The sequence below is a fragment of the Montipora capricornis genome, chromosome 10, assembly GCF_036669925.1.
Source record: "Montipora capricornis isolate CH-2021 chromosome 10, ASM3666992v2, whole genome shotgun sequence".
Lineage (NCBI taxonomy): Eukaryota > Metazoa > Cnidaria > Anthozoa > Scleractinia > Acroporidae > Montipora > Montipora capricornis.
The window spans coordinates 65,153,647-65,166,146 of record NC_090892.1 but is presented as its reverse complement, the minus strand read 5'-3'; the positions used below and the strand labels follow the sequence as shown (position 1 = coordinate 65,166,146).

The following is a 12,500-nucleotide window of genomic DNA, read 5'->3' as shown; positions in this document are numbered from 1 at the left end:
TGTTCCCTCCAAACATGTCTCACATTTCATTAAAACCCAAATGATCCTATAAGGCTTGCACTTTATTATCCCCCACTCTCCACCCCACCCTAAGAATCTTGTGTTTTCCATTTTAATTTATGCACAAGGGATCAAGGTTTTTGGGCCTGGATTCTCTATTGTGTTTGCCCTTTTAGTTTATGCAAATGCATGGACATGGGATAGAGATTGACGAACTACAAAGCTAAGTACAAAGCTGCTCAGCCTTACTATTACTGTTTTCCATATTCAACAACAAAAAATTGGGTGTTACAAGAATCCAGCTCAGTTTGTGGTGAGCCCAATGACAACACTGTTGGATTTCAGAAACCAGATCATAAAGATAGACATAAGCATGTTGACAAAATATGATTGTGGCTTTTTTAGGAAATACAGGTTAAACAATTCTACATGTATCTTAAAGGCATATATGCTGGAAACACAAGAAATGGTTAAGATTCCTCACCAGTGAACTAAGACAACTCCGTTGTTAATCCTAAAAGAAATTTACAGCAATTTACATTGGTTAACAGCCACATTAACGTTTTAAATCGTGTTTAGTGTATAGACATTGCAGTAGCTTGTTCGTTTAGAATTTCCTAATGCTATGGAAACAAGGAAGACCAAGGACGAGAAGGAGGGATGACTTGGATAGTTTTGTAAAACACTGGCACAACTGTGTTGTGCACTGTGTTGCACACTGTGTTGCGCAAAACATAGAGCAGTGGAAGACAATGGGGAAGGGCTATGTTCAACAATGGACATTTAACGGCTGAAACTGAACAGAACTGAATCTCCACAACTTTCCTATAAATGCTACAGTACCAATAATACTAAAACAGAAGAAAACTGGAATAAAATTTCCCCCTCCCCCTCCCCCCCAATCTGGGGTGCAGTCACAAATAACAACTGAACAAGGACCAGAACCCTTTCAACCAGAACTCCTACACGTATATGGTATGTAACAGTGTACTTTGTAAAAGCTATACCACGTGGAGCACACCTCAAGAAAAATGTGCTTGAGGCACCCACAGCAGCCTTCTATTGGCTGCTTTAAAAAAAGCAAATGAACAATAAAGCGTTTTCATATGACGTCACAGCGGCAATGTTGGTGTTCCAAAACAAAGAAATGGCGGCCATGATGGTTTACCAAACTAATCCTCCGGGAATTGAACTCTGCTTTTATGCAAATACTTTCTTTTGTTTTATTAATCCAATATGGCTGCTGGTCACGTGAGTGAAAACGCTCCATATACAATTGAACCTCAATGGTCCAGACTCATGGGGACCGCAGTAAATAGGCCAGATAATCAAGAGTCTGGCTAATCGGAAATATGAATATTAATGAAATTTGAACTGAACTTATTCAGTTAGAAACTAGGAAGGGATACATTTTTACAAACGTTGGCCATGTAGCACTATAAATTTCAACAGACTTAACTGATTAGAGTGTAATATGAAGTCACTGTTAGTAATAACTGCTACAGTACGAGTGATAGGAGTTTGGTCCAACAGTGGCACCAAGCTACCTGTTAGGGTAAGCCACTAAGACTTAAAATGATAATAACTTATAGGTAGGGTGATAATAATAACAACCCAACATGGAAGTCTTGTTGTGGCTTAGAGTTTGTCGTAATTGGCTGACTTGGCCAAGCTACATGTACCTCATGAGATATAAAGCTGTAAAGACACACATGTATATTAAATTGGAAAGAGAAAAACTCACTGGTCGTACTTTTGTCACACTAGCACCACAAATGAAGTTGCCCTAAGGACGCTTAAAAGGGTTTCAACACTTAGAAGACTCTCTGTGTAGATCGAATAACGCTACAATGCTGTATCACACAACAGCAATGTTGTAGTACCATATGAAATGTTCACCGATTATTTCTAAACAAGACGTGTTTATTATTATTGTGATGTAATAAGTTACCTTGGCAATGGGAAAGCCCAGCAAAAACCCCCTATATTTTAGAATTAAGTTGCTCATACATCTCAAAACGAACTTGGTGACCCCCCCTTTTACTGCTGAAAAGTGATTAGAAGGCCATGATGAGCTTTCGACGAAGTTTAAAGAAATTGTGTCTAAAGGATTCAGAGCTACCTTTAAAAAATCACAAAATTAAGGTGGCCCTGAATTCACTGAACAGAATTTAAAACTTTGCAGAAAGTATCAGGGTGTTTTTACAGGGCTTGCCCTTTGCTATGGTGACATATTACGTCACAATAATGACGGTACCTCGTTCAGCAATAATTCGTGTTTCATTTGGTACCACAATAGGTGCGGTTACACGGGGCACTTTTACCGTGGTAAATTGCCTTTTTACCACAGGAAACTGTATTTAGTAGTGTGACCGACGCTTCCCGAGGTAAATTTCCCGTGTTAAATATCCATGGATACGTCAAAAAGATCAGTGGAAGCGCCCATGACATTTAACGTGGGAAGTTGGAAGGGTGTTTTGATGCCCGAGGTACAAGAGCCAATCGCTATGCTGATGAAGTTGTGATTAAATTTCCCGCCAATGAATTGTTGCGTGAGATTTCGTTTTACCTCGGTAATCTTCGTAACGTGTGACCCCTAGTTAACACGGTATACTAAAACCCAAGTGTGAGGCACCGTGGGATAATTTACCATGGGAAATGGCATTTACTATGGTGAGTGTAACCGCACCTAATATTGCCAATACGTGATAAACCATTGTGGTTCTAATCCTTCTAATATGAGCATCACTTGGAAGCATTGAAACTGGTTCAAGCCTCCTTAATTGGATGGTTACACAATGATTATGTTCATTGAGCAGAGTGGACAATGAGATCGGAGAAGTGCCCCAGGGATCATGTTCCTAATCCATGGGGCAAACTTTGTTAAGACAATTGAAAGATGAAATAAAATTCCATTCAATTATCGTAAATCATCAAATTCTTGCTTGTCCCTGATTGAGCACACATACACTGTACCTGGCAGGTTTTCTGATATTACGAGAAGGAGTCACAACGGAATATTATCATGGATTATCCTATGTGTTTGACGGGGCTTGTAGGGGTGAAGTTACTATACACAGAGAGTCTTCTAAGTCAGCAGTTTGTAGTCTGTAATTTTCTTTCAAGAGAGTTGGCAATAACAGACAAGATGAAAAGCATTTACCTGCAGTTGTGAATAAAATTTATGCTTTCTTGAAAGTACCCTGATCTGAGACGAAAAAAAAACACTAATAAGAACATGGAATGGCGCTCTGAATTCAAGTTGCCAAATGTTCCTTTTATAGACTCCCTGCATGGCAATAGTGGGATCATTGTATTGGGGCTTGCAATGTTTTGTGAGGATGAAAACCTCAAGAAATGCTTATGAAAGTGTTACTTGTCTTATATTCTCTGCTTCCTGAATCAAAATAACTGTCCACAAAATACATATAATAAACTACTTCACATGTTATTCATTACAAAACAATCTATTGTACTTCTTACAATGACCAGCCACTGAAAATACCCCTATAGATTTCAGGCCCAAAATGAACCTGGAAGTATTAATACAAAAAGACAGTGACACTTACATTTCTTGATCAGGGGAATCAGCAGCATGAATATGTTTATAAACATGATGCTGCAAAAAAATCATGAATAGCATAAATACTATACATGTAATTATTTAAAATAAATACGAAAACATTCAATTGTTACATGTACTTCACTTCATTTTGCGCCAGCAGAGCAAAAAATGGTAAAGATCTTTTCTTTTGGTTGTAAGATCTAATAATATTACCAATGCAAATGATTTAACAATGTATTTTAGATGTGTTTCAGAGATAACTACCCTGAAAGCCAGAGGTTTTTCTGTCTTAGGGCAACCTAATGGTGAGTCGTAAAGTAGTGAGAAAAACCTCTGGTACAGGCCTTTGAGTTCCTTGAGAACGCCGGTCCAATGGGATGCCATTTCATATTCCCAGGGTCAGATGTTGTCCCTAGCAATTCAATTGGTTCCAGGAACTTCTCAGTTTTAACAAGTACTCTGATTGGTTTAGAGATGGAAAGAAGTTCAAACAGGTTTTTGCGGCCACTGTAGCCATAATCGAGATGCTGCAAAGTTCCAGAAATTGAGGCACTGAAGCCCGGGGGGGTACTCGATGTATCCCTAGTTGGGGAGGTGCGGCGCGGCCCCTCATACCCTGACCCTGTTTAAGACAAATATCGCTGATTTTCCTACCCATTTTAAGACAGAATTCCGATTTTTGATATCCTGTTTAAGACATTTAACCCAGTTTTAAGACAAAAATTGATAAATCGATACCCTGATTAAGACAAAAAATGATAAATTCGATACCCTGTTCAAGACAAAAATCCCGAAAAACATACCCTGGCTGGCCGCACGTCCCCATTAAGCCCTTATAAGGGAGTACCCCCCCCCCCCCCCGGGCACTGAAGCCAGAACAAGTTCAGTGGATTCTAATATTTGTTTTGAAACAGAATGCATATGCTGTGCTTCCAACTTGCTTTGGGGAAATCACTTACCTTTCTAGTTGTGCTCTCGTTTGGTTTCTCTCAGGTTTGTATAATTATGTGCGCTAAAATTTAACTACGGAATGTGACATCCAATGGTAAATTTTCAAATTTTCAAATTTTCAAATAGACATCAAAGTTTTATTGCAACAGTCAAGTTTTGAATTGGGCATTGAAGTACTGTAAATACATGTAAGATGAATGTAACATGGGAACCAAAGATGCTGATCGATAGGTTATGTCAAGCACAATTGATTCTTGGCTTGGTTAATTTATAACCACCAAAGCGTTCATGTAATTTTTGAACATCTGTACTTTCCCTTTTCATCTGCAGCAAATAATCGAATTTAAGGTGGCTCAAACCAGTTTCAACACTTAAAAGAAACGTTCTTATGAACATTCAAGTTTTGAATTGGGCATTGAAGTACCGTAAATACATGTAAGATGAATGTACCGTGGGAACCAAAGATACTGATCGATAGGTTATGTCAAGCACAATTGATTAATTCTTGGCTTGGTTTATGGACGCCAAAGCGTTCATGTAATTTATGAACATCTGTACTTTTTGTTATGGTACCATATCAAACACCAGCTATTGCTAAAAGAGGTTTGGTCGTTTTTGTGACGTAAAAAGTTACTGTGGCAACAGGAAAGCCCTGCAAAAACACTCCATATTTTGGCTTTAGCTGCACATATCTCAAAAACAAACTGGGTGATCCCAATTTTTTATTTCTGAAATGTAAATCAGCATGCCAGAATGAAACTTTCTGCAAAGTTTAAAAAATTTCTGTGGAGCAGATTCAGAGCCACCTTAAGTAATTGAAAATTTAAGGTAGTTCTGGATCTGCTCCACAGAATTACTTTGAACTTTGCAGAGAGTTTCATCTTGCCCTGTTGATCACTTTTGTACAATGAAAAATTGGAGTCACCAAGTTCATTTTTCAGATATGAGCAACTAAATCCAAAATATAGGGTGTTTTTGCAAGGCTTTCCTGTTGCCATGGTAACTTGTTACGTCACAAAAATGACTGCATCTTGTTCAGCAATAATTGATGTTTCACATGGTACCATGACATTGCTGTTACGTGATAAACTGTTGTAGTGTCAGTCCTGCTAATAACAAGGTCTCTTAAGCTTGAAAGTGTTGAAACTGGTTTGAGCCACCTTAAGCTGTGCTCTGCACCACTTTTGACAATCTTTCTACCAATGACTTGAAAGTATCTTTGACATTAAACAAGTTGCACTTACCCCTGCCAAGTACTGCTGGATTACACCCACAAACCCGACAATACACGTTGGGTGTACATAATCTTTACTGGAAATTTTCTTTGTTTTGTGCACCATGTGAGTGCTGTGGATAATGAATTGTAACTAGAAAGTAACATGACCAAGCTCACATGCAAAAAACCAGTTTGTAACTAAGTTTCAGAATGCATCAGTTATTTCTATGTTATGGCCGGAGGTGAGGTTCTCAATGGCCCGCACCAGAGGTTTTTCTTGCTGCTTCCCGACTCACCATTCCGTCACTCTAAGAGAGAAAAAATCTCTGGGATCCAGAGTAAGAGATAACCAGCTAACGTTTATATTTTGAATTAGGCTATGATTGCCAATAGATTTTACGAGGGAACATTGTGTAGTCTAATGTTGAAGGCATGCACTTTCTCTAAGTAAATGTAGTTCGCAATAATAATATTGCGAGACCCACCCTTGAATTTACTGTTAAATAACACACTTACCACCTTCTAACAACACCAGACCATAACAATCAGCCATCACAAGACCATTAACCAACATCATACTGATGACAGAAATACTCAAATATTGTTCCATTTTAGCTCCCAAGAATCAAATTACACATACTAAAGAAGTTATAAAAATAAAGGATGTCTTGGGATAACTTTCATGTAGTTACATTGTACCATAAAGACTCGCAGATAAGCCGCACTCGCAGATAAGCTGCCCCGAGTTTAGCAACTCAAATGTTGGAAAAAAAGTTTTTCATGAAAAAAACTCGAAAGAAATCCAAAGTCGAGACCATGAAGTGTTCTGTCTTCATCCAAGGCAAACTCACCAACAATGGATTGAAAAATACTTTAAAGTCTTACCCGTAATTTTAGCTCTTTAGTAGAATAAACATCATGTTCACCACTTATGACATATGATTGATATTATTATGGTATTTGTTCACAGGTATTTCTCCATTCAAGGCAGTTTTTCCATAGAATTTTGCGCATAAATTTGTTGTTTTCTTGCATGCACTGTGCGAAGCTGTGTAACCAGGCATAATACCGGACGATGGAAGACTGGACACCGAAATTCACAGCACCTTTCCCAAATGGTCTCGCAGATAAGCCGAGCCTACGATTTTGATCGCAAATTTTTGGAAAAAAGGTGCGGCTTATCAGCGAGTCTTTACAGTATGTCAACAGATATGGCCTGTTTCATTGGTTCTTACATCAACCATTTGAGATTTTTACATACGGCAAATTACTGAAGAGGCTTGAAGAGCGAAACATAAAATTATAGTCAAATCACCACATTTTAATCGCATTTTTATAGCACTTTATATTTCTTTTAGTGTGTTGAGTGTGTAAAAGGATGCGGACATGTGTAGCTAGTTTTTGTTCAGAATGAGTAAGTAACCACACTGTATTTTCTTTAAACCTAGTAAATAAAAGAAAATATTGAAGGAAAAAATTCCTAAAGGACTTCTGACTGGTAATTTACCGAAAGTACTGCTCTTCTTCTTTCTAAGAATATGCACAGATGAGCCAGCCAATGCTTAAATGCGAGTTCAAAATTAATAATGTTTAATTGTTAATGTTGCCCTTGCCTTTATATTAATGTGCTTGTGATTTATTTGCACAATTATTAGGGACCAATTCTGCAGTTTTTTCGTTCCATGAACAAGGCTTTATGAAAACAATTTCAAAGTATAAATTATGAAATATTTAAATACCTCAGGATCTGGTTGTGCACTATCGTGAATGGAAAGAATGTGAGTGATGTGGTTTTTTGTCAATTGATCCATATCCTTGGCATCTGAGGAAAAAATGTTCCAATTATATTATTAAGATGCAGATATGTGGTTTCATGATGCCACTTTTGGTTTAGTAAGTCACTAATAATAGTCAACCTGACTTTAGAACTTGTGAACCTAAATCTACCTTCAAACCAAGAGACAATTAATTAATCAATTAATTTTGCCATTGATACACCTTCCACTTATTGCATAATGTCAGTTCATTCTTTTGCTCAGATGCGATGAAAAAAAAAAGAAACAAAGTTATATTATAGCTGCTGTGTGCTACACCAGTGGATTCAAACTTTCCTGAATTTCTCGGCCTTCTCATGCCTATCTGGTCCTTGGAGTTTCTTGAACATTCTTGCAACACCTATATTCATTAGTCTTGAATCTTGCTGAATATAAGCAGTAAGGCAAAGAGCAGATGAATATAACAAAGGTTTAACAACCTGTATGTCTGATATGTGTTGTAAAATTAAATACCCATTCATTTACGTGGACCATGCTTGAAAAAAGGCCTCTTGATTTCCTTTTCGACCTCTGCCCAAATCTCCTCGATGTTCAGTCACGTGTGCAATGTCACTTCCCCTCTTCCATCATTGGGCAGGCATTACAGTAAAACTAAAACTGTTTATACAGGGGTTTCATTAGAAGCTGGTCACCGGCAGTATATTGCCATCTGTTTGTCAGAGATTTGCCTCTCACCGCCAGCTACTCTGCCTTGATTTTCACTCAAACCCTTGTAAAAGACGAGTGGTCGCTACTTACATTGATCAGCCCAGACATCTACATCAAAAATTCTTGAAACCCCTGGTTTATAGTGGGTTTTAAACCTTTTAAGAATTTAATTTTTCGTCCAAAGTTCTGGATGACATTGAGGCGATCTGTCCTGAGGCTTCACTTCCTTTTTGCTAAAGAGGGATTAATCAATTCATTCATCTCCTATGGTCATAGCCGAGTTAGAGGGGTTTTCGATTGAGTGTCAAAAGTAATTAGCGAATTGCTTTGGTTTATGATTACTTCACTCAGTGATTGGTTCAAAGTTCTTGCGCCACTTTTTCAACTAATCAGAAGAGAAACCAAAACCAATCGTGGCTCGCGCATGCACATTTTCCTGCACTTTCTGTCAGCTATGAGTAATTAGTTCAATTTTGATTGGCCAAAGTAATTACTTTGGTTTTGGTTTTACGACACTCAATTGAAACTCCCTCTATGAGCTAATAACCCTGTGTAATTACATGTAGCCATTTGAAATACAGCATCCATAAACCAGATTTCAGTAAGGGTTCTAATCAACAATATTGCCCAACATATATTATTAATTTTTTTAAATCAATACAAATTTAATGATAACTACTGACTAGTTATTGTATTAAAATCAATAAACAGTGAGTTTATAATAACAAAATAAGTGCATACCTCGGATATTTCCGAGATAAAGACCAGGAAGAACCTAAAAATTAAATAAAAGAGCATTTCCTTTACCGCGTGTCAACTTTGAAAAGTAACGTCTTCAAGAGTCATTATTCCATTTTTCCCCAGGAACCAGAAAAACATAAAATCCGAAGGGTTGATCTTTTTTCTCAGAACCTTATATTGCAGAATACCCGGCCACTAATCGGCATGTGAATAGCAATGCCTCGTTCTTCAGACGATGCCGCTTACAGAAAACAAATTACAGTGGCCGGGTATTCTGAATTTCTTTGATCACGAGATGAATGGTATCTAAATACACAACAAAATGCTATTAATTACCTCCATTGCCAAAATTAAAGATGTATCTTCTCATTTCCCTACAATTTTAGCCTCGTGACATCTAAATGTCGGTGACAGACGCCCAATATTTTCATGATCGAGTTGACATTGAGGATGATTTTTACCCCTCCAGTTTTACGGATAGATCTAAGGCTCAAAAACAGTTTATAGGAGCAACAAAAATAATAAGCTTTACCTTATCCATTCCATTTCCCATAATTTTACAAGCTCTAGTAGCCTCTGAAGTAGGGATCAAAATCCCAGAAAATTTTCTGCCTAACTTCGATCGGCTCTTCGATCGTCTTCGTATTCGGTATCAGTCCTGCGCGGCCATCGACCTCACGACCTCACGAGAATCTCAGGAGGAAATGTAGACTTCCGTCTAGGTACGCGCGACTTCGTTGCTCGCTCATTTACTTCGCGTACGAAAACTCACGATTCGCTCGCCAGAACATTTTCTCCTGGGATCATCGTGAGGTTGACTTGTAGGAAGTCTAGAGGAAATGTTCTGGAGAGCATAGCGTGAACAGCTGTTCATGGCGATCTCGACCCCAGAGCTCTTCTCTTGACTGAGGCTCTGGTGACGAGAATGCTGTCCATGGCTGCTAATTGACCGGGTGAAATGTCTTTGCGCATGCGTGATGTGTTGGCCACACCGGGTTGGTGTTGTTGTCGTGATTTTTCGGACGCGAAGCAGATGAGCGAGCGCCGAAGTCACGAATTATCGTCCTTCGGCCTGCGCCCCATCTAAATGAGACAAAGAACTTTGCTCCTTATCTGCTCTTATTGCAGTAAGGAGCTGAAGCAAGCCACAGACAGAAACCGTAGGTGACCGTTTTGCACGCCAGGACAGTAGTCTCTCTCCAGTTTTAAAACTGATCGTCTCTGATAGAGGTAGTGCGGCCCACTGGTTAAAGGTCTTGCCTTAAGTTCCGTAGATCCCATGTTCAAGTAGATTCGTCCTGATCACTTCATTGTTAAATTTGATCCTGGTAGTCCCTGGTTCATCTTCTCTGCTACACTTGGAATTTTTGGTAATACAAAACTGGATTGCCTCTGGGTTCTTAACAGTTGTTGTTCAGTTCTGTGGTTTCATTGATTGTTTCCTAGGCGCTGAAAAGATCATATGGGGAGTGGTCAATGGAGTATGTATGTAGAGCTGTATGTATGTATGTATGAAAAAGATACGTGGCAATATAAACGTGGTAAATTCACAATGTTGCGAACCCAGGCGTGGGAATGATCAGTGAAAGATCAAGCGCGCGCACAAACACGCATGTTTTTTACATTCTCTAAACACGCGCATAAAGAAAAGAGTTCAATGCTAGAGAGATTGTGACGTACACTTCTACTTGCGAAAAAAATTTAGGAAAAAAAACGGTTCAAGCCCGTTCAATGACTAAACACGAGCTTCTATTCTTCATAACTTTTATTTGCTGTCCCTTTCAAAGCTCTGGCGTCAACTACATTAAGATTGGTGGAGTCTTCTTCGATGAAAGTAATCCTGCAGAACGTTCAGCTTTTAACCTCGGCATTGATTATGTTAATAACGACACGTTATTGTTGCCGGACACAATTCTTGTTCCAGTTCTGAGCCAGACGAACTGGACGGACGCATTTGCAAATATCGATGCAGTATACGGACAGATTCACAATGGAGTTTCCGCAATCGTTGGACCTATGACTTCATCTACAATAAAAGCAACTCAGCCACTATGCGCAGGATTTCATATTCCTCAGATTGCCCCTTATGCTACAGATCCATCCTTTGACTTCTCTCCAGATTCTTACAGCTATCTTGTGCGGATGAGCCCAAGCGACACCGTTGAAAACCGCGCCCTTGCGGACCTTGTGTCGTATTTTAACTGGACTCGGATCGCGGTTTTAGCATCTAGAGATGATTACGGATTGAATGGCTTAGTGGTGTTTAAAGATATCGCTTCACACAAGGGATGGACCTTAGTGGCAGTAGAAAGTTTTCAAGTGCACGATGATATTTCCTTGCTTAATGCCACAAAGCAGCTTTTTCACATCCGAAGTCGTGGGGCAAGAATAGTGGTTTTAAATGCTGTGGGTAGCCACGTTCGCGTGATTTTAAGGCAGGCAAGTGATCTTGGCATGATTGATGGATGGGTTTGGTTGGTCACCAATGGCGCATTTGCTTTTGACGGTCTTTATGTCATTGGAGGAACTGTACCAGAGTATCTTCAGGGCATTGTGGGTATAAGACACTCTTTTGGGTTGGGCATGGAACACAAGAAGTTTGTAAACATGTGGGAATCAAGTGGTCACAAAAAAGCAATCCTCGATAAAGATGTCGCGGTTGGACACACCTTTGATGCTGTCATGGTGATAGCGCGAGCGATTCACAACATGTCATTAGATGGTAAGAACTTAACGGTCACCACTGGCTTAACACTCAGTGCTCATCGAAGCAACTCAAGCATGTCACACAGCCTATTCGGAGAAACTCTCTTGGACTACATCTCTAAAGTTAACACATCTGGAGTTATGGACTCTCATGTGGCCTTTGATGCAAATCGTCATCCCGTCGGTGGGAACTTTGATATAGTAAATCTGCGCTCTTCTGGATTCAACAAGGTTGGAAAATGGGATTTGGTTAATGGACTAGTTATGGAAAAGAATAAGGAAATATTGTGGTCCTCTGGAAAAACTACTGTTCCAGGTGACACAACACTTTCAATTGTGAACCAGACGCTGTCAATTGTCACTATTGAGGAGAGGCCCTTCGTCACAAAGACAATCTTAAATCATCGAGGAAAGTACATACTGACTGGTTACTGTATCGACTTAATAGAAAAGCTAAAGGAAAAATTAAGATTTTCCTATAAAATTTATCTTGTGCCCGATGGAAGCTTCGGGTCTCAAGATTCATTCACCAAAGAATGGAATGGAATGGTTAAAGAGATCCTCCAAGGAAAAGCTCACCTGGCGGTCGCTCCGTTCACAATCAGTTCAGAGCGACAAAAGGTCATCGACTTCACCCAACCTTTTATAGATCTTGGTTTGACAGTTCTTATTAAACCTGAAAGGGATGAAGGAGATTTCTTCAGATTTTTAAGACCTTTCAAGGGCGACTTGTGGTTAGTTATTGGGGTAACTGCTATTCTTATCGGAGGTCTATTGTGGTTTTTTAGCACTTTCAGTCCTTTTGGGTTTTATGGTAGATGCTTACAAATAGCTCACC

General features: G+C 39.2%; 2 protein-coding genes across 2 annotated transcripts in view; one reads left to right on the top strand and one right to left on the bottom strand.

The window, feature by feature from the left end:
* The window catches only part of LOC138022326 (dual specificity protein phosphatase 22-like), a 13,776-nt gene extending 4,165 nt beyond the window's left edge, over positions 1 to 9,611 (bottom strand). Inside the window, exons 1-6 of the mRNA XM_068869439.1 lie at positions 9,489 to 9,611; positions 8,957 to 8,990; positions 7,472 to 7,554; positions 3,570 to 3,619; positions 3,164 to 3,208; positions 485 to 514 (exon numbers count right to left, since the gene is read on the bottom strand). Coding sequence (XP_068725540.1) covers positions 485 to 514; positions 3,164 to 3,208; positions 3,570 to 3,619; positions 7,472 to 7,554; positions 8,957 to 8,990; positions 9,489 to 9,509 — 263 coding nt within the window. The 5' untranslated portion in view covers positions 9,510 to 9,611. The remainder of the gene's footprint in view (positions 1 to 484; positions 515 to 3,163; positions 3,209 to 3,569; positions 3,620 to 7,471; positions 7,555 to 8,956; positions 8,991 to 9,488) is intronic.
* Positions 9,612 to 10,687: 1,076 nt separating this feature from the next.
* Positions 10,688 to 12,500, top strand: part of LOC138021198 (glutamate receptor ionotropic, kainate 2-like) — a 2,919-nt gene continuing 1,106 nt past the window's right edge. Inside the window, exon 1 of the mRNA XM_068868059.1 lies at positions 10,688 to 12,500. This exon is cut by the window's right edge and continues 1,106 nt beyond it. Coding sequence (XP_068724160.1) covers positions 10,688 to 12,500 — 1,813 coding nt within the window.